At 41.0% G+C, this 18,309-nt stretch overlaps 1 protein-coding gene and 1 long non-coding RNA gene across 3 annotated transcripts; one reads left to right on the forward strand and one right to left on the reverse strand.

The window, feature by feature from the left end:
- Nucleotides 1-7,056: 7,056 nt before the first annotated feature.
- LOC133013835 (uncharacterized) lies at nt 7,057-12,699 on the reverse strand. Its single transcript, XR_009681434.1, has 5 exons — nt 12,637-12,699; nt 12,348-12,420; nt 11,719-11,862; nt 9,875-10,051; nt 7,057-7,575 (listed from the first exon to the last, which is right to left on the reverse strand). It is a non-coding gene; the product is annotated as an uncharacterized LOC133013835 (long non-coding RNA).
- Nucleotides 12,700-15,281: 2,582 nt separating this feature from the next.
- On the forward strand, nt 15,282-17,033 carry LOC133004329 (cytochrome c oxidase assembly factor 6 homolog). 2 transcript variants are annotated; one of them, XM_061073925.1, is made up of 3 exons: nt 15,282-15,404; nt 16,136-16,291; nt 16,474-17,033. In XM_061073925.1, exons 2-3 carry the CDS (start codon nt 16,148-16,150, stop codon nt 16,570-16,572), a joined length of 243 nt encoding a protein of 80 aa, XP_060929908.1. In that variant the 5' UTR covers nt 15,282-15,404; nt 16,136-16,147; the 3' UTR covers nt 16,573-17,033. The 2 variants fall into 2 exon arrangements, with proteins under 2 accessions (XP_060929908.1, XP_060929909.1); XM_061073926.1 differs by having other exon boundaries at nt 16,142-16,291.
- The last annotated feature ends 1,276 nt before the right edge of the window (nt 17,034-18,309 follow it).

Below are 18,309 nucleotides of genomic sequence, written 5' to 3' on the forward strand. Positions count from 1 at the left end.
TCTACCTGTGTCTGGAAAACAACTCCTCAGGCTCTCACATGTCAAGTGGTCAACCTGAGAAGGACATGGATACATTGTAATGTCTCTAATCATCACAAATTAAGTATGATTTCATAAAATATAAAAAATGATAAACTCACCAGACTAGAGGAGACTCAACAGACAAACTTTGGTACAGTGAAGGCAGAGAGTGGAGGCAGACAGAGAGCAAGTCCTCAAACATGGATAGAGGGGGAACAACCCCTCAGGCTCTCACATGTCAAGTGTTCAACCTGAGAAGGACATGGATACATTATAATGTCTGAAAAATAAAGAAAATGTTTTCCTCTGTCCTGCACCTAGAGTTGAGAACTTTTTGGATGTGTGTTTCTTTTAAAACCTTTTGAAAATTATTATAATTATGAAGTATGAATTTATACATTTAAAAATACATGATAAACTTACCAAATTCTAACAGTGGTCCCAAATGTCCACATATAAAACAGAGGGAGAACGACTCCTCAAATATATCACAACAACCTGTAATGGAGAATAATTGATAATTTAGTGTACATGATCACACCATTAAGGATCAACACATAAGCACAATAAAACGTCTGAAAAGAATTATTAAAAAGACAAATAATGAATTACTACATCCATAATGATTATAAATTATTAACAATGACAATGTGTGATAATAACAATAATATTAAATATTTCTCACCTTATCAGTGGAGCAGCTTTTTAAGCAGCTCACTCTTCTCTGCAAGTCTGTCTATCACCGAGTCAGAGTCCAAGGCCATGAGAATGTCTTTCTCTGTGGCCATCAACATAAATGCCTCCAATTTGTCAGGTGAGAGGGTGCTTCTGAGTCTGTTTTTAATACACTTCAGGATTGAAAATGTGCGCTCACAAGCCACCTGCGTGAGGGATAATGTAAGCAGGTATTTATAAGCAAGGCCTAGGACAGGGTATTCATCTGTTAGCATGTTGAAACGGCGAAGTATCTGGTAGCAGCACAGAGGGCATTCTTTGCAGGAGCACCATGGAATCAGCAGATTATTCCAGATGTTCACCTCTGTCTGGGTCCTCCAGCAGCCTGAGAACATCATCAGCTCTGCCGTCCACCGTGAAACACAAGTTCTGATGCAGCTTCGGCAGCTGGAGCACAAAATGTGGATCTCCATCGACTGCGACAGACAGAAAGGAGCAGTTAACACAACCTCCTCGCTCGTCTCCCGGCGCACCTGCTGCTGCTGGGCTGGTGAACCCGGCACCAAATAGGTCCGTCAGTTTGGCACATTTAGCAGCCTCCACCTCCAGACAGGGGATCAAATACTTATTTCCATCACTGTATACCGTTCCAAACAAATTAATTAAAAATTGTGTGCAATATAATTTGTAATGATACAACTTTTGAAAAACAAACCTGGAAACGCGTAGGTGTATATTTCATTTATTTTTTCATTTTTGACCTGCCACACAGACTGTGAAACACTGCTGTCGGTATGCGACAGTGAAATACTTGTTCGCGTGCACCTGGAGGTGGCTTCAACTGTTTCCGTTTCCGCAGTGCACGGCAGAAGGCGGGAGCGGGTCGAGAAGAAGAGACACAGACAGACAGACAGACGGACAAACTGACGTACAGCCAGGTGGTCAACTCAAGTCCGATAGGAGGAGAGGGAGCTCCGTGGAGACAGTCAGTTTCAACCACATATATGCGTTGAAAGTGAACTTCAATGCTGACGTACTTTGAGTGTTTGCGCCACTTCACCGCGCCTAGCATCGCTTTTCCGTGGGGGAAACAACTCTACAGGTGGCACATCGCCGTTCATCCTGAGGTTCAAACACTCCTTCTTGAGGTAAGTGTCCTCCTGTCTGAAAGAAAACGCTTTCTTGAAGCTGTCGGTGTGTGCAATCACGGTAACTTGAGTGTTTGCTAGCTGGGGCTAACCAAGTCGCATTTTGCGGGTTTCAAGACTGCGGTCAAAGCAGCTGACACTCGCATCTCTTTGGTCAAATCAGCCGACACCGAAATTCTACTGCAGACATATACCATACAGTCTATGACATATACTGACATGGTAAACGCATCCAAACAGCCCAGAAAGGGGACCTCAAAGGAGTACTCAAAGTTAGAGGAAGAACCCATGTGGGCCTACGTCCGATTTACAAAATAATCTGTTGACATGGAGCCTATACAAAATGTATACTTGAAAAATTATTTCTTGGATTAAACCCACAAGAAGTATATATCGTGTTACCTGTGTCATTTTTATGAATAGCATTTTGACAGTATCAATTATGAAATTTAACAAAATAAGTCACACCTTTTTTAGCTTCAAGTAGCTAATTTCAGGATACTTCAAAGTACTATATAAACACGTTGCTCAATAATTCCAGAGAGAGACTGATATGCCTGTGTTCAGGACGTCTCTCACTACCTACGTACTGAATATCAAACATTTTTACTGTATAGATTTGGAGATTTTTCAGGGTAAAGTCTAACATGTGTAAAATCAAATCAGTTAATTCCTGGATATTTCAAAGTACTGTAAAAACACTTTGCTCAATAAGTTCAGAGAGAGACTAAAATGTTTGGTGAATTCACTTTAAAATAATTTATGTTAAGGACCAATATCGCCCCAAGCATGAACTTAAATGGGTATTTATTATACAATCAATAGACCCCAAATATATTCCTATGACTCTTTGTTTTTCCCATATTAGAGTCTTTGTATTTCCTTCCTTTGGAAAGGTGAGGTTTTTTTTACAACTGTAATTACTTGTAACTTGTCAAAGTTTGTCTACATGTCTGTTCAATGTCTTCAATTTAAGTCCAGAAGAGTTTCCATTACGGCAGAGGCTATTGTGTTGGTCATCAAAAAGCTTCAGGCCTCAGCTAAGCTTCATGAAGAGAAGGAGGACACAACTTTCTGGGGTGAACCAGGCCAGGATCTGGGAATTGCTAATGGAAATAGCAATAGGAACAGACTTAAACATGCCTATTATCGACACACAAAGGTAATAAAGGTTGTACTTTTACCGTTTCAATATTTATTAATATCATATCTTCGTAAAGAAAACCACCAATTCCTAAGCTAATTATTCTTTTCAGGGTTTCCTTTGATGTGAAGATGAAAATTCTGAGAATCACTCAAAATGTGTCTCAGATCAATGAAGCACGGAGCCCTCCACAAAAAGCGGGACCAGTTTCCCCACTGTCAGCAAACATTATAGCAGAGCCAGTGCACCAACATACATCGACATCTCCAGCGGAAACTGCTGAGGTAAATATTGCAATGGTCCATCATGACATAATTGTTATGATATAGTGAATACTGAATCAGTTTATTCTAATCATGGGAATTGAAAGTTGTAAAAAAGAACTGTTAGGTCTCTAGTAAATAATACCCTGTGACAACAATGGTTTACGTGATATTCAGAATGTATGTAGTCAGAGAGGTCCTGAACACAGGCATATCAGTCTCTCTCTGGAATTATTGAGCAAAGTGTTTTTACAATACTTTAAAATATCCAGAAATTAGCTACTTGAAGCTAAAAATGTGTGACTTTTATTTTGTAAAATCTCTAAATTGATACAGTCAAAATGCTGTTCATAAAAATGACACATGAGACGATATATACTTCTTGTGACTATAATCCAGTCCATTTCATTTTAAATTATGAATTTTTTATATGCTCCAAGTCAACAGTTTATTTTGACAAAAGGCTTTGGATGCGTTAACCATAAATGTCAGTATATGCACGCAGTAGAATTTCTGTGTCGGCTGGCTTGACCGCAGTGTTTCACGGGTGAGTTAACTTTAAGCTAGCCATTTTCGGAGTTGAGAGAGTTGACTTTGTTTTGCATCGCCTGTTAGGGCATGCTGTTTTAAACTGTAGCTACTGTTAGCTAACTTTACACAAGGTTGAGAGAAATGCTAAGTTGTAGTTGCTGTGGCAAGTCGTTTCAGACATTGAAGAGTTATGTACTACATTGCAAACTTCACAGAAATGAACCGCGTTGCCAGTGCAGTTCACACACAGAAATGCAAACAAACACACAACTGTGAGCCTCTGTGTGTATCTTCCAACCCACTTGTTCACTCAGCTAATGTGTCTCCCTGATTGTGTCTATGTAGGAATGGAATGGTGATTTACAATGTTGATATGGCACACTAATTAACAAGAGCATTTTACATTGGCACTAATTGTCAAAAAGGATGCCGACCCCTTAATGTATAGCAGTGTTGTGCATATGTTGTTCAAATTACATTTATATGATACATTCTATAAAATAAAAGTTTTCCCTTTTCTTATTTTTTCCCTAATTTATAACTACATTACATCAATAAATAATCTCAACAAATATTAACAACGTAGCTGGGTCTGTTGCATCTGCATCCTAACCAACCAAATCAGAACGTTCCTGCACATTTCAAATATCTTCACCCCCTTAAACTAATGTCCCAAGTCATTTTTTCAGGTTTTTCAGAAAACACAAAAAAATGACCAAATATTGAATATATGATATTTATTAATGAAGTCACTCAAAAAGGTTATGACAATAGATGACTATTGACATACTTATAACTAGGGTTGGGTACCGAGAACCGGTTCCAATATGGAACCGGTTCCAATACAACCGATACCTACCCGGACCGAAATGCAACGGAGATTTCGGTGCATCATTTCGGTGCCTGAGCCAATCGAAGCCTGAGGTCTCCGCTCGTCCCGCCTCCTCACACTTCCGCTCCTTCCTTCACGGATGTCGGCCGCGGCTGCCGGTGGACAAACTCTTGTCTCCGCGCTGCCCGCGCCCCGCGTGCGTCAGGGCTTCCGTGCAGGTGGTGGGGGGGAGGATCTCCTCGCGGGACCTCTCCCCTCCGCCGGGCGCATCTCCTCCGTGGCGGTGTGCCGCGACCGGCTCCGGGTCGGCTTGGAAAGGCTCGGGGCGGGAGGAGCGAAGACCACGCCGAGAAATGTTTCATAAAAGCGACCGCATTTTAGGGGGACGAAGGCGGGGGGCCGAAGCCAGCCTGCGACAGCCCCAGCCGCGGACACACGGGGGTCTCTGGGTGATGGGAAAGCGACCCTCAGTCTTCATTTGGCTCAGGCACCGAAGTCAGAGTCACGAGTCAGAGTGTGTGTGTTTTGTATTTATTTTTATTTATTTAAGTATAGTGTAAACTTTTGTTAACAGTTCGTATGTTATTCATAGTTTTAAGTTAAAAAGGGTTTTGTATTTATTTATATTTATAATCTACTTTAAACAGTTAATATATTTGGCAATAAAAAAAGCCTTTCTTGGTCAAGCATCGTTTTGTGAACTTTTTTGAAAAAAGTATCGGTTCAGGCACCGTTTAGGCACCGGTATCGTTTTAAAAGTATCGGTAAGGAACCGGTATCGGATAAAAACCAAACGATACCCATCCCTACTTATAACAATGTCTGTCAATTATGTAACAGGAATAAATGACTCAATAGTATTATGCATGCTGTCACACATTTGTGTGTGCCTTGCAACAAGTTATTTCTGTGTTTGACTTAGATCTCTTTGAGTTCTGGATGGTCTTTGATCCCACCTTCAAAGGACTCATCACAGGATGGGGTATCGCTTATGACGACTTTATCATTGGACATTTCCTCTTCATGGTGTGGATGTTTCTGCTTCTCCAACAACATCAAAGGGAGTGTTTAAGGTTTTGCCTGCTCCATCTGAACCAGTCTTTGCCTGGTACATGCTGCTTCACCACTTCAACGCTTGCCTCATTGTCATTTTCAGTGGATTAGGCCTGATTGGTGACAGAATTATCAAGTGCATCTCCTACCAAAAAGGTAAAACATTTTAACCCTTTGAGGTCTACTCACAAATGTGTGATCATTCTGAGAAACATTCATTATAATATAATATTTTAGTTGTACACATAATTTCTAGCTGTTAGATTACAATACGCGATTCAAATCTTTCTTAATTAGATCATGTAATTTGGAAAATATTTGACAAACTAAATGAAATATTGTTTGAAAAGAGTTGACAGAAAGCCTATCACTTGTAACAGTCAGATTCTGGAGCCATTCCACTCTTTGCTATATGCTAGCTTAATGGACCTAGCTATTTTGCTGACTAAAATGCTGACTAAAAAGACTGAATATTAAGACTAAATTATTATGCAGTATTTATAGCCTAGCCTATATTATTGTAAACCTCATCACTTACCAACAGGGGACGAGCCCTGAATCATGGAAATAACTTAAGTAGATTTGCGTTCTTCTTGATGCAGCCGCCATCTTGAAAAGCTTGTAAAATTGCCTAAGTCAATAGACAATGTGACTTAGGCCATTTTACAAAATAAAGTGTCCTTAGTCACACTCTTGACAAAGGCCATTATTCTACAGGGGTAGAATTGCATGATCTGTTCAATGTAGGCGATTTTACCAGAGGTGGCCAGCATCATGAGGAGGTGATTTAGGCAAAACAAATCATTTTTGGCCAAAAATTACTTAGGCCATTATTTTAGGAAGGTGACGATATTTAACGTGCTGCATTTAACGAGACCTCACAGATATGTGGAGAGTGAACCTCTCCATTTTAACCTCATTTTGCTGTAACGGTCAGAGAATAAATATGAATATTATCATCTGCAAAAATAATGGAACTAAACGCACTGATAGACTGTTCCATTAAGGAGCTGGAGAGCAGGGGCGAGATCGGCAGGGGCCGCACCTTGATGCATGAACTGTTTGCGGAGATGACTGATTCTCCTCTTCTTGGTTTTGCCGCAGCTGAGGAGGTGATGAGCCGTCAGTCAAACACCCCCATGCCCCTGGGTGCAGCATCTCCCCGCCTTCATCAGCCATTCCTGCCTACACCTGGACTTGATGTTGCAACGGGTCCTTCCAGGTACCTGACTCCACCTGTAATCTATCCAGGCCACTGGTACAACAAGACAGCTCATCGCAGCCAACAACAGGTAGGGTATGAACGATTACACTTCAATCATGAGAGAATTGATTTCCAATTTACCAATATTTATTTTTACAACTGCACAGAAGAATGTGTATGTTTTATAGTCTTTGGCATTTTAGACCCCTGTGAAATGTCATCAGGATTAGAAGGGGATGGAGCAGAGCATCGAACAGGAATAACCCCCGGGGTCTAGACACTGGTGGTGGTTTATCGGTCAGACGTTTGTTTGCAAGGCACATCTCGTGCTCGTTGTCCTTCTGGACTCGCTGAGTGTGACATCCTCTGCCATCAACCCTCACAAGGGTAAGGAAAAACTACAAAAAAAAACCTTGACAGGGAAAAATGTAGAAACCTCAGGAAGAGCTGCATGCGAGGGATCCCTCTTCCAGGATGGACAGAAGTGCAATGGATGCCACGAGAAATAAGTATATCGTCAGGCAATCTTGTAGATTTTTAGTCTGCGATCAGCTGCCACCATGATCAGGTGCTGCTATAATCCTCGATCCGTTGACATGATCCATGATCAGTTGAGGTCGGGATCCGGATGAGGTGATGAATATCCTCAGACTGGAGGAGAATGGGGTGGAGGAGGGGTTGGCGAGTCGCTGAATGATGGCTGACTGAGGAAGAGAGGAGAAGGGATTATTAAAGTTTGACAGCTGCTGGATGACTGGCTGACAGAGACCGTGCCCGACCTGATTGGATATTTAGGTACACCCACAATCAGCTGATCACTGTGCAGGTTAGGTCCTCCTTTGGGCGCTCCTGATAAAGAAACTCCAGCTCGCTTTTTTCTCCACTGCAGCTCTTTCAGGCAGTAACTGAAACTTTGTGTCTGTTCATGTCTCTAGTTCAACAACGCCCCAGATGGGAATTTCCCTCAGGACCTGGGGAACAACCTGGTTCCTATTGGATTGGTGTAAGTTTCACACACAGAAATGCAAACAAACACACAGTTGTGGGCCTCTTTGTGTATCTTCCAACCCAAATGTTCACTCAGCTAATGTGTCTCCCCGATTGTGTCTATGTAGGAATGGAGACTGGATTTACTATTATCAGGACAATACAGCTCCTGTTGTACGTGATGATGCTCCAGCAATCTGCCCCCCTCTAAAGTAAGTCCACCTCACTGGTTCATCATCTGTGTCTGACCACAACAAAGCCAGACTCGACATCTTATTACACTCACCTTATAATTTATATATTTATTTCTTATTTATTTTCCAAGATCCTGGTCAACTTTATTGTTTGTGTCCTTGATCACAGTTTCATGCACAGAAATTAATATCTGCCAGTGTTATTTTCTGTTTTCCCATAGAAAGAGAAAGATTTACCGACAGCCGGACCCCGAGAACATGCCGTATGTTAAGAAGCCACAAAACGCCTTCATGATTTACCGCAAGGAACAGAGGCCAAAAGTTGTGGCCGAGCTTGAAACCTCCGACTGTGCGTCTGTCAACAGACTCATTGGACAGAGAGTAGGTGGCTTTGTTCTGTATGTTTAAGTCAGTGTCATACAAACAGTTTGATTAAAGATTCACAAGCGTTGTGCCGTCATCTATTGAACAGTGTCAGACATTACTCCTAAATTGTTCCTCTGTAACTCTTGACATTGGGACTCACTAAGTTTTATTCTTAGGAATGATTTGTATTTACTGTCACGTGACCAGTGAACCAATCTGAATTGGAAAAGAGGATTTCCAGCATTTTATGTCACAAATACACTGTGGGAGGTTTCAATGCAGGACCTGCACCAGTTAATGTGAATCTGTGTGTATTTAAGCCTGTGTGTGTTGTCCTGTGTCCACAGTGGAATTCGATGTCCAACGACGAGCAGAAAAAATATTACACAGAAGCTGACAGGGAGATGCAGATCCACAATGATCGCTTCCCTGAGTGGACGGCAGCTCATAATTATGTAACACTATGGTCACAGACATCATTTTACAGCCACATTATGCAACAAGGTCCCTGCAGCTGCTGTCAGATGGAAAGTCTGACATGTTTGTGTTTGTTTACAGGGCAAAAAGAGGAAGAGAATAAGGAGGAAGGGTCCGGCTGAGATTGGAGAAACTGATCTTTGAACTCTGCAGAATGATCTAAAGACCTTCAGTTCAGTTCTTCACCTTCAGTCCAGCTACACATATTTATTTTTTTGAATAAAATGACAACTTCAATCTAAACCTGGTCCATGTCTATAGTTATTCATCAAGTACAGTATCAGAATCAACTTGTTGAGACCTCACACACATGTGAGATGTCTCATGTACTGTCCGTTCCGCTGGAGATATATGTAATTTTCATTTCTCTTGGAACAGGTCAAGTGAAAATGGTAACAGGAGGAACTACAAATGCACTCAGTAGATAAAGCACATTCCTCCACCAAGCCCAAACAGTTCCATTAAATTAAAATAGGCCTTATAGCCACAGCCAAATTAAGTTCCTCAGCTGCACAGTGGAGGAAGTTACAGGTTTCTATTCATATTTGTCAACATACAGTGGCTGGAAATGAGTAATGTAAAGTGGAATGAAATGTTAATAAGTTGTAAGGTTATTAGGTTTAAAGATACTCTCATATGCACCAATATGAACCTTCACTAATCATTACATATCATTATCAAAACAGGTATATAACCATTACCCATGGACAGGAATCAAGTTCTTTCTGCCATTTTGACAAGTTATATTAGCTGTCAATTTTGTATTCCTGAAACTTGGTAAAAAAAGAAAAGAAAAGTACACACTGCTTGTAAAATGGTGAACAGGTAAACCAGTTGTGATGATTATTCCAGAGGCATCAAAATAGCAAAACTTTAAACAATGTCATTACAAAGTAGAAGAGGAGGTGTGGAAAGTATAAATTTTTGTTCACATCATGATGAGTTTGTTTCATCTCTCTGCTCCACTTTTCTTCTTTACCTTCAGACCATTTCTGTTTCTGCTCCGTGTGCCTGCGGTATTCCTCAAGCTGCCGGTCCCTCATTGTGGGGGTTGGGACCCTGCTTGCTGACGATGACTTTGGGCTGGTGCTCCTTTTTGATGATCGTGTTGGATGCCATCACACGCTTCTCCTTCAGGACAGACAAAAGGCGGAACCTAGGATAGATAATAGTTCCTCTTGGTTACATGAGGAATAATTCAATATAATGAAAACTAGCAGTAGTTTCCAATACTTGCATAAAACATCACATAATTAAAGACTTGAGAATGATGCAGGATATTTTAAGAGCACAAATGAGAGCACACGAGCACAATGAGAGTCCAAAATCCATGAAGCACAAGTTATAATGCTAAATCACAGTTTAATACTTATTATATTAGGGGATTCTACGATTTACCCTTTTCCACTGAGCTAAGAGCTCCCCGGCTAAGGAACAGAAATCATTTTTGACTGTAGTTTTTTTTAACTGGAATTAACCCCCTGTGGTTGTATTCCTCCGCCAACAAGTGCAGTTTCAGTCTCGATTAGGGTTGCAAAATTCCGGGAATATTCAAAGTCGGAAACTTTCCATGGGAATTAACGGGAATTAACGGGAATATACGGGAATATACAGGAATTAACGGGAATAAACTGGAAATGTTGTGGGTAATTTATACTAACTGTATTTACCTTGTCATATACAGACATAAATATAAACATTTTGTTTTGTCATAGGCTGATTTGAGCCCTGAAGAAACTTTGGGCACTTGACTATATGCTTCTGCATCGTTCTGTCATTCTTAACATAGGTCTTTGCACAGTATTTGCAAATGTACACAGCCTCTCCTTCTACATTGGATGGGGTGAAATGCCTCCACACATGAGATAGTGCACGTGGCATTGTTCTGTAGAATAAGATGAGAAAAAAGTTTGTAAAAAAACACTAATGCAATGCCAGAGATATAAATAGTTAGCCAAACAATTGGAATCGTCTGTAAACATATTTTACAATTAATGGATATATGAATGGAAATAGGCTAGATGAACAGATGAACAATCCTCAATCAGCATGCTAATATATTCTCCCAAGTAATATCATTGAGCCTTACCTGACTAGTCCTGCACACTACAGCAGGCCTCAATAGCCCTGCTGTAGAGTGAAGGATGATGGGAGTTATCTGTGCATGTGATGGAAGAATGCACATTGGAGGGTTGAAATTCAACATGCAGCTTGTGCTGCATTCCATACATCTTTAAAATAGAGTTTTGAATGATGTTTTATTGCTCAGTGTTTAATTTGCGTATTTTATTTTTTTTCAAAATTCCCAAAATTCCCGAGCCAAACTTCCCATGGAAAGTTTCCGGAAATTTACCGGAAATTTTCCGGAAACTTTCCACCCCTTTGCAACCTTAGTCTCGATACATGTTTGTCTTCCAGGCTCCTATAAGGTCACTGTGGCCTAGACATTTGAGACATGGAGGAAGCTTTGCATGGAGCCATGGAAACATAAGAGCAGCTAACATTCCACAGGAGCTCCAAAAGCCATTTGATGTTTTAGAGAAACTTTCTTTGCAACACAGCTGATACTGTTTCAGCAACTTAAGCTAAAATATGAATAAAACAGCCTCTGTATGCAGGGTAGCAACTAGGGTCCTAAATCTCCATATTGGAGCACATCAAAAAAACTGACAGCAGAGGAAACAAACTTGGCAGTCGGGTCAATAGGTAAATGGTGTGTGACATAAATAGTGATTGAAGATGTGTGTTTGAAGCAGCAAACGAGACACACTCAAGTCTCACACACAATCACACACACACATGCACGTGGTGACAAACACTTACTTTGGTAAGCACGGGGCTTGCACCTCACCCCTGCATCAGAGTGCTTGTGTTTTTAATTCCCTTCAGTCTGCACAGGCACACAAACTGAGATGGATTTGTGCTGGGCACCATGGCAACCAGTGGGGTTATTCTCCCTCACTGTGGCTGTGGGAAAGAAGAAAAAGACAGGGAGGGGGGGGAGAGAGAGAGTTGATCAACAGCAGACATTTCACACACACACACACACGCACAAATATATTGTCATTCTACAGTTGTTGAAATTGGGTTCATGCAGCTCAGTGACAAAAGGGTGAAAATAGAAGCTTCCACAGACAGAATAAATATACAATACGTTTTTCTTTGATTAAACAAACAAACACACACATTTGAACTTGTATACATAAGTTAAAGCTACTGTTACACTTCACTGGGGTTCCTGGATAGAGAAACATGCTTTATTATGATTATATGTGATGTATATTAACACAGGCCAACGCTCTTTTTTGTAATAACAGCACCGAAATGAAGGCAATGCTGTCATCTTGTGGTGACAACTAAACATAACACATCTGATATGCACATAAACTTCAGCCAGTTTAACTAGCAAGCTACACTTCAATAAAATATGTAACTACTCTTAGTAAACATACCTGCAATCCATTGGACAAACAACACGCAGTTTCAGAGAACAGTTGTATGTTGATGAGTCTGTTCCCGCTCGAACTGCAACGGAGAGTTCCATATTAGGACACGTACATGTCACGTGCACTCGGTTGAGCCGTTAAGCAGCCGTTAGCAGCTAGCTAAAACACTGCTCGGTAACACAAATTCTTTACAAAGCAATACGACTACGAATTCCACAAGTATTCGCTTGATGGACAGTTATTAGCTCACAGTTATTACTTAGTTTACATCCGAGCGAACAGGGCTGCAACTTACCCACAGCCGGCGGTGGCTTGCTACTGAGAGATAATCTAACTGCGTCACATTTGAAGAGTACAACAGAACTTCCCCTGTGGGTTTTCAAAATAAACCCCATACGGTAAAATTTATCAAGAAACACAAGTGAATTGTGAACACTGTTCCACGTGTATGTTATTTAGATTCAACATATTCTATTCAAGATGGTTAGATGCAAAGATACACAGGTTGAGCTTTGATTGATTCAAACTAAACAGACTCGTTCATGAATTCTATTATGGCTCTTAAATTATATTTTGTTTGATAGATACTGCTATACTTTACTAGAGTAAAAGAACGGTGGCCGAGGAAGCTCAACGCACTGCAAATTAAGAAGACCAACCGGATCATCAAAGACCCCTTTCACCCCAGCCATAAACTGTTCTGCCTGATGTGGTCTGGCCGACGGTACCGCAGCATCCAGCCCGCACCCGAGCTCTCGGCCACCGTATAAAAGAGTGGACTATTTTAGACACAAGACATTTCCCCTACACATGGTAAAGACGACATTTGAACCGGAGTCAAACCTTTATCACACTTCACACAGGGTTCAAAGTTCTATAAAAACACTTTGCTCAATAAGTTCAGAGAGAGACTGATATGCCTGTGTTCAGGACCTCTCTGACTACCTACACATTGAAGATCAAACATATTTACTCTATAGATTAAGAGATTTTTCAAAGTAAAGTCCAACATTTTCACTGTGGAATACAGTCCCTGACAAAAGTCTTGTCGCTTGGGTACAAGTTGACCTTAAGTGCCCCTCAAATATTTTTCTAATGAATTTTTTTTTACAAGAAATGGCTAATTTCAATCCAAACAGCTTTTGAAATAATGTTTTGGTGCCAAACGAAACTTCTGAAAAGTATTCTAACGTTCACAGCTTGGTAAAGCCCACTGAGTCAGTTTTTGCAAAGACAAAAGTCTTGTCGCCTTGTCATATGATGCACCCAATCCTAGATTACAGCCTCACCTTTGATCAATAACTGATCAATCAATTAGTGGGTGTGTATAAAAAGAACCCCAGAGCACCAGACCTTCACATCAACTGCAACTTGACCTCTGACAATATGCCTAAGATTCACCCTGAGACCAAAGCATTGATTATCAAGAGGCTGAAGATCAGATCCACTGCTGAGGTGGCTGACACCTTCAATGTTTCTCAGCATCAAGTACAAAGAATAAGAACAAGATTTGAAGAGACTTGAGATGTTTTTGATAAGCCCAGGTCCGGCAGACCCTGCAAGACAACTGCTCGGGAGGACCGTTTGTTGGCTCGAAAATCCAAGGCCAGCCCCTTTTCCACTGCAGCAGAGCTCCACCAGGCCTGGTCACCCCAAGTCCCTGTGTCAACCAGGACAGTTTGTAGAATTCTGTCTCAAAATGGCCTCCATGGTCGAATCAGTGCCCAGAAACCAGCACTAAGCAAAAGGCAATTACAAAAACGTGTGGCATTTGCCAAGGCCCACAGCCTGCTAGAAGGATGGACGCTGGAAAAGTGTCAGAAGGTGGATTTCTCAGTTGAATCTTCGGTTGAATTACATCACAGCCAACGCAAATATTGCAGGAGACCTACTGGAGCCCGCATGGATCCGAGATTCACCCAGAAAAGAGTTAAGTTTGGTGGCGGAAAAATCATGGTCTGGGGTTACATCCAGTATGGTGGTGTGCGAGAGATTTGTTGAAGGCAATATCAATAGCCTAAAATATCAAGAAGTATTAGCTACCTCTTACATTCCCAACCATTAAAGGGGTCAAATTTTGCAGCAGGCTGGAGCTCCATCGCATACTTCCATCTCTACATCAAAGTTCCTCAAGGTGAAGAAGATCAAGGTGCTCCAGGACTGGCCAGCCCAGTCACCAGACATGAACATCACTGAGCAGGTCTGGGGTAGAATGAAAGAGGACGCATGGAAGACGAAACCAAAGAATCTTGATGAACTCTGGGAGGCATGTAGGACTGCTTTCTTTGCTATCCCTGATGACTTCATCAATAAATTGTTGGAATCATTGTCGAACCGCACGGATGCAGTCCTTCAAGCTCATGGAAGTCATACAAGATATTAAATATGGATCTCACAGCACCACTACTTAATTCACTGATGTTATGCAACATATTTTTGTATTTGAAGTAAATTATTTGATCAATTTTCACATTACTCTCTGTAGGCGACAAAACTTTTGTCTTGCCAAAATCTGACCTTTCTGTGTTCATTAAATGATCAATCTTTCTTCAGTGAAGCAAATTTATTTTAGTATATTGAACATAATATGGGAGGGTTTTAGCTTTCATATGAGCCATTTCTAAAACCAATGCATTAATTAAAAGTCAGGTTATAGGCTGTTGTTTCTACAAAATGGATAAGTGACAAGACTTTTGTCAGGGACTGTATATCATTTCAGGATATTTCAAAGTTCTATGAAAACACTTTGCTCAATAAATTCAGAGCGAGACTGATATGCCTTATCACACTTCACACAGGGTTCTTAGCACTGTAGCTCTGTTAAAATGGAGAGAAATATGAACGCGATCTTAAAATGCTGCTAAATGACTCACCTGCGGGTTTTGTCGATCGGGCGTGACGTCATCACGCAGCGACAACGAGGAAGTGCCGTCGCTCGTCCTTCAGTGCTGCCTGGGAGTCTTGTTGTTGTAGCAGCAGCAGCAGCGGAAGAGTTTCTGTGCTTCCTCTGGTTTTTATGGAGTGACAGGAGCAAACAGCAGCGGAGATCCACCCCCCCACTCGGTGAGAGCCTTCAACACGAGTCCCCTCAGCTGCATTCTGGAGCTGAACCTGACACAGAGATGCCAAGTAGATTAAACGAAGATGTCTGTGTGTTGTTGCCGAGGCGAGGACGTTAAAACGCCACGATTGTTCAGAAACAAGGAGTAAACCCAGAGTTTAAAGTAGCAGCAGGTTTAAATATAATGAAGTGACTTTACTGATTAGCACAGCACAGGTCAGTGTTAAATAAGATACAACTTTATTGATCCACACACCGGGGAAATGCAGTTGATCCAGCAGCAGGCAGATCAGAGTGAGGAAGATAAATATAGAAAAAGGCGATAGAATTAAATAGTATGTACCTTATATACACTGTTCACTGTTTGTGTAGAAATGTTATGAAGTAAAGTGCACTGGTATGATGATTGCACGAACCTTTTGTACATAAACAGAAGGACTTATTGGGATGTGCAGGTGACACAAATGTGCAAAAAGTATTTTTCCTGTTAGAGATAATAGTATGAGTAGAGTGACATGAGAAACAAAGCAGTGCAGTTATATTTTTCATCTGGGATGGTGCTGTAGAGTCTGACAGCAGTGGGGACCTGCAGAAGTGTTCCCTCTTGCATTGTGTGTTACTGTGTGTTACATTGCGCATCACCTGCTTGTTCATAATGGTGTTTTGGCAGCAGTTACTTCAGCTCCTGTATTAACTTGTGCTGCCTCTATCGTGTGTGTGAACTCCCTCCAAGACTCAGGTAGAGATGCCGGCTCCGAGTTCATCAGAGAGAAAGGCCTGCTGGGATGCCAGGGACCTGCTGTGGAAATGTCTGGGTGACAAGGATGACAAAGCTGCAGCCTGCCAGAACTTCCAGAGCGAATTTGAGGCAAATTGCCCTGCGCAGTGGGTAAATGATCCCCCTCCCTTTTACCCTCTATAAACTGTTAAATCCTGGGGTTTACATTTAGACGTTGGTGTTGAGAGCAGTCCCTCAAACACCTAGAAATCTGTTTGATCAAAGAGCACACACTGCCTAAAACTGAGCTTCAAGTTTATTGCAGGACTCATCTTCTCTGTTTTTCACGGCAGGTGAAATATTTCACCAAGAGGAGAGACTACTTGAAATACAAGGAGAAGATGCAAAATGAAGGCTTCATACCTGCCAAAGGCCCCCAACAGCCCTCCTAACAACTGGAGAGCAGACGGTGAAAATCTGCAGACTGAATGGCTTTTAGCCTCATTCACACACGTTCAGGACTGGGGGAGCAGTTTTGTTATTTATTGTATAGAGAAATAAGATGAAGCGGGACAACAAACTTGAAATATAAAATTAATTCTGATCAGTTCTGATAAACGCAGGCCTTACATATATCTGGATGTACAGTACACAATCATACTCGATCTGTGTCAGCACTCATCCTAATACAGAACATGATTTTTCTGTGATTGAAACCAAAATGTCTCTCAGCAGCAACTGTATAATGTCTCCAGAGGAGAGTGTTGTTCTGTTGTTTGGGTTGAAGTTTTTGTGCAGTAAAATACAGACTTAGCCTTGATAACTACTGATCAAAGTTTTTATTCTGTGACAGTACAAAATCTGATGTGTTTTTCTGTGAATAAGTAAAAAAGAAACTCATTGTTTGATGTGATTTTTGCTTTATTGTTGTTGTACATGCATAAATTGTATCGTCCTAAATAGAGTCTCTGAGATGGATACAAATGAGACATCGAGGTTTAACACATAATTTAGGAATATAACATCTCATTTCAAACAGTCAGAGGCACGTTATCTTTATATTACAAATCTGTATGTATTTACAAAGAAGTGTGGGCGCTGGGTCAAAGGTCACCGCTGCAACACCGCGGGCGCGGAGATGTACGAAACCTTCAGCAGAACTGCATAAATTACAAAAGATAAATGTACGCTTCTGATTCTGCCTACAGTTTTAATGTAGTGATATAAAAAAAGGCACAAATTACATTTAAAATTTGTGTAAAAATACAGTATCAAGCATTTCTTTGACATTGTTTTTGCACATTACAGCAAATGTTATGCGCAAACCTTTTCATTGACAGACCACAGTGTGATTAAATGGCTGATTGGAGAAACGTCTGCACCACACAACCCTGCGCTCACTCGCTCGAAATACTGGACGCTGCATTCAACACAACTCAGAACTTGCAAAGACTCTGCAGGTTCCCATATCTGCCTGACAAATAGTAACACTTCCAAGGGGAAAAAGAACCAGACATGTTCTTCCTGCATTTCATAAAAATATATATTTTTATGACAATTACTCAAGCTATTGAAGCTTGATAATATATGACTTAAAGTGTTTTCTGCTACTGGCAAATGCAAAAATTAATTTTCATTTATAAAGATCATTAGATGGGCATATCTCAGGGGATCAGTGAGTAGCATTTTCTCAGATTTCATGACCTTATCATCTCATTCTGATCTTTCCAGATGTATCTAATATGAAAAGCAGGCGAAGTCAAACCCTGCTGAATACACATAATAATGACAGGAGTGCATCTAACCTCTTCAGCCTTCCGAACTGAAAAATACAAAAAAATAATATGATGCACAGTCAGAGGAAAGCTCAGAAATCAAGTCAATATAAAATGCATTTAACTGTAATAAGGCAATCAACCCCAGAAGGCAATATAGTTCAGGAATAAAAAGCATGTATTGCATTCCACGATTAAAGGAGGATGGTAGTGAACCATTCCTTGGTTCTTGCGCTGCTCTGCCTTCCCAGCAAGGCACTAACACAGTGAGAGGTTGAATTCCCACAGGAGACATTCATGTTGCAATTGTATTACAGGCATATGGTAACGGCACAAGCTGTGGACCACGTGTATGTTCAAAGTGTGACAGGGAAGAAAAATCTGCTTTGGTAAAGACATCGGTCTGATATTAGG

Source organism: Limanda limanda, chromosome 1, assembly GCF_963576545.1.
Source record: "Limanda limanda chromosome 1, fLimLim1.1, whole genome shotgun sequence".
In the NCBI taxonomy this organism is placed as follows: Eukaryota; Metazoa; Chordata; class Actinopteri; order Pleuronectiformes; family Pleuronectidae; genus Limanda; species Limanda limanda.

What these genes read in the sequence shown, in the direction of transcription:
- LOC133004329 (XM_061073925.1), top strand. Translation starts at nt 16,148, where the DNA reads ATGCCGGCTCCGAGTTCATCAGAGAGAAAGGCCTGCTGGGATGCCAGG. An exon ending in CAAATTGCCCTGCGCAGTGG is followed by an intron (nt 16,292 to 16,473) that starts GTAAATGATCCC and finishes TTTTCACGGCAG; the next exon opens with GTGAAATATTTCACCAAGAG.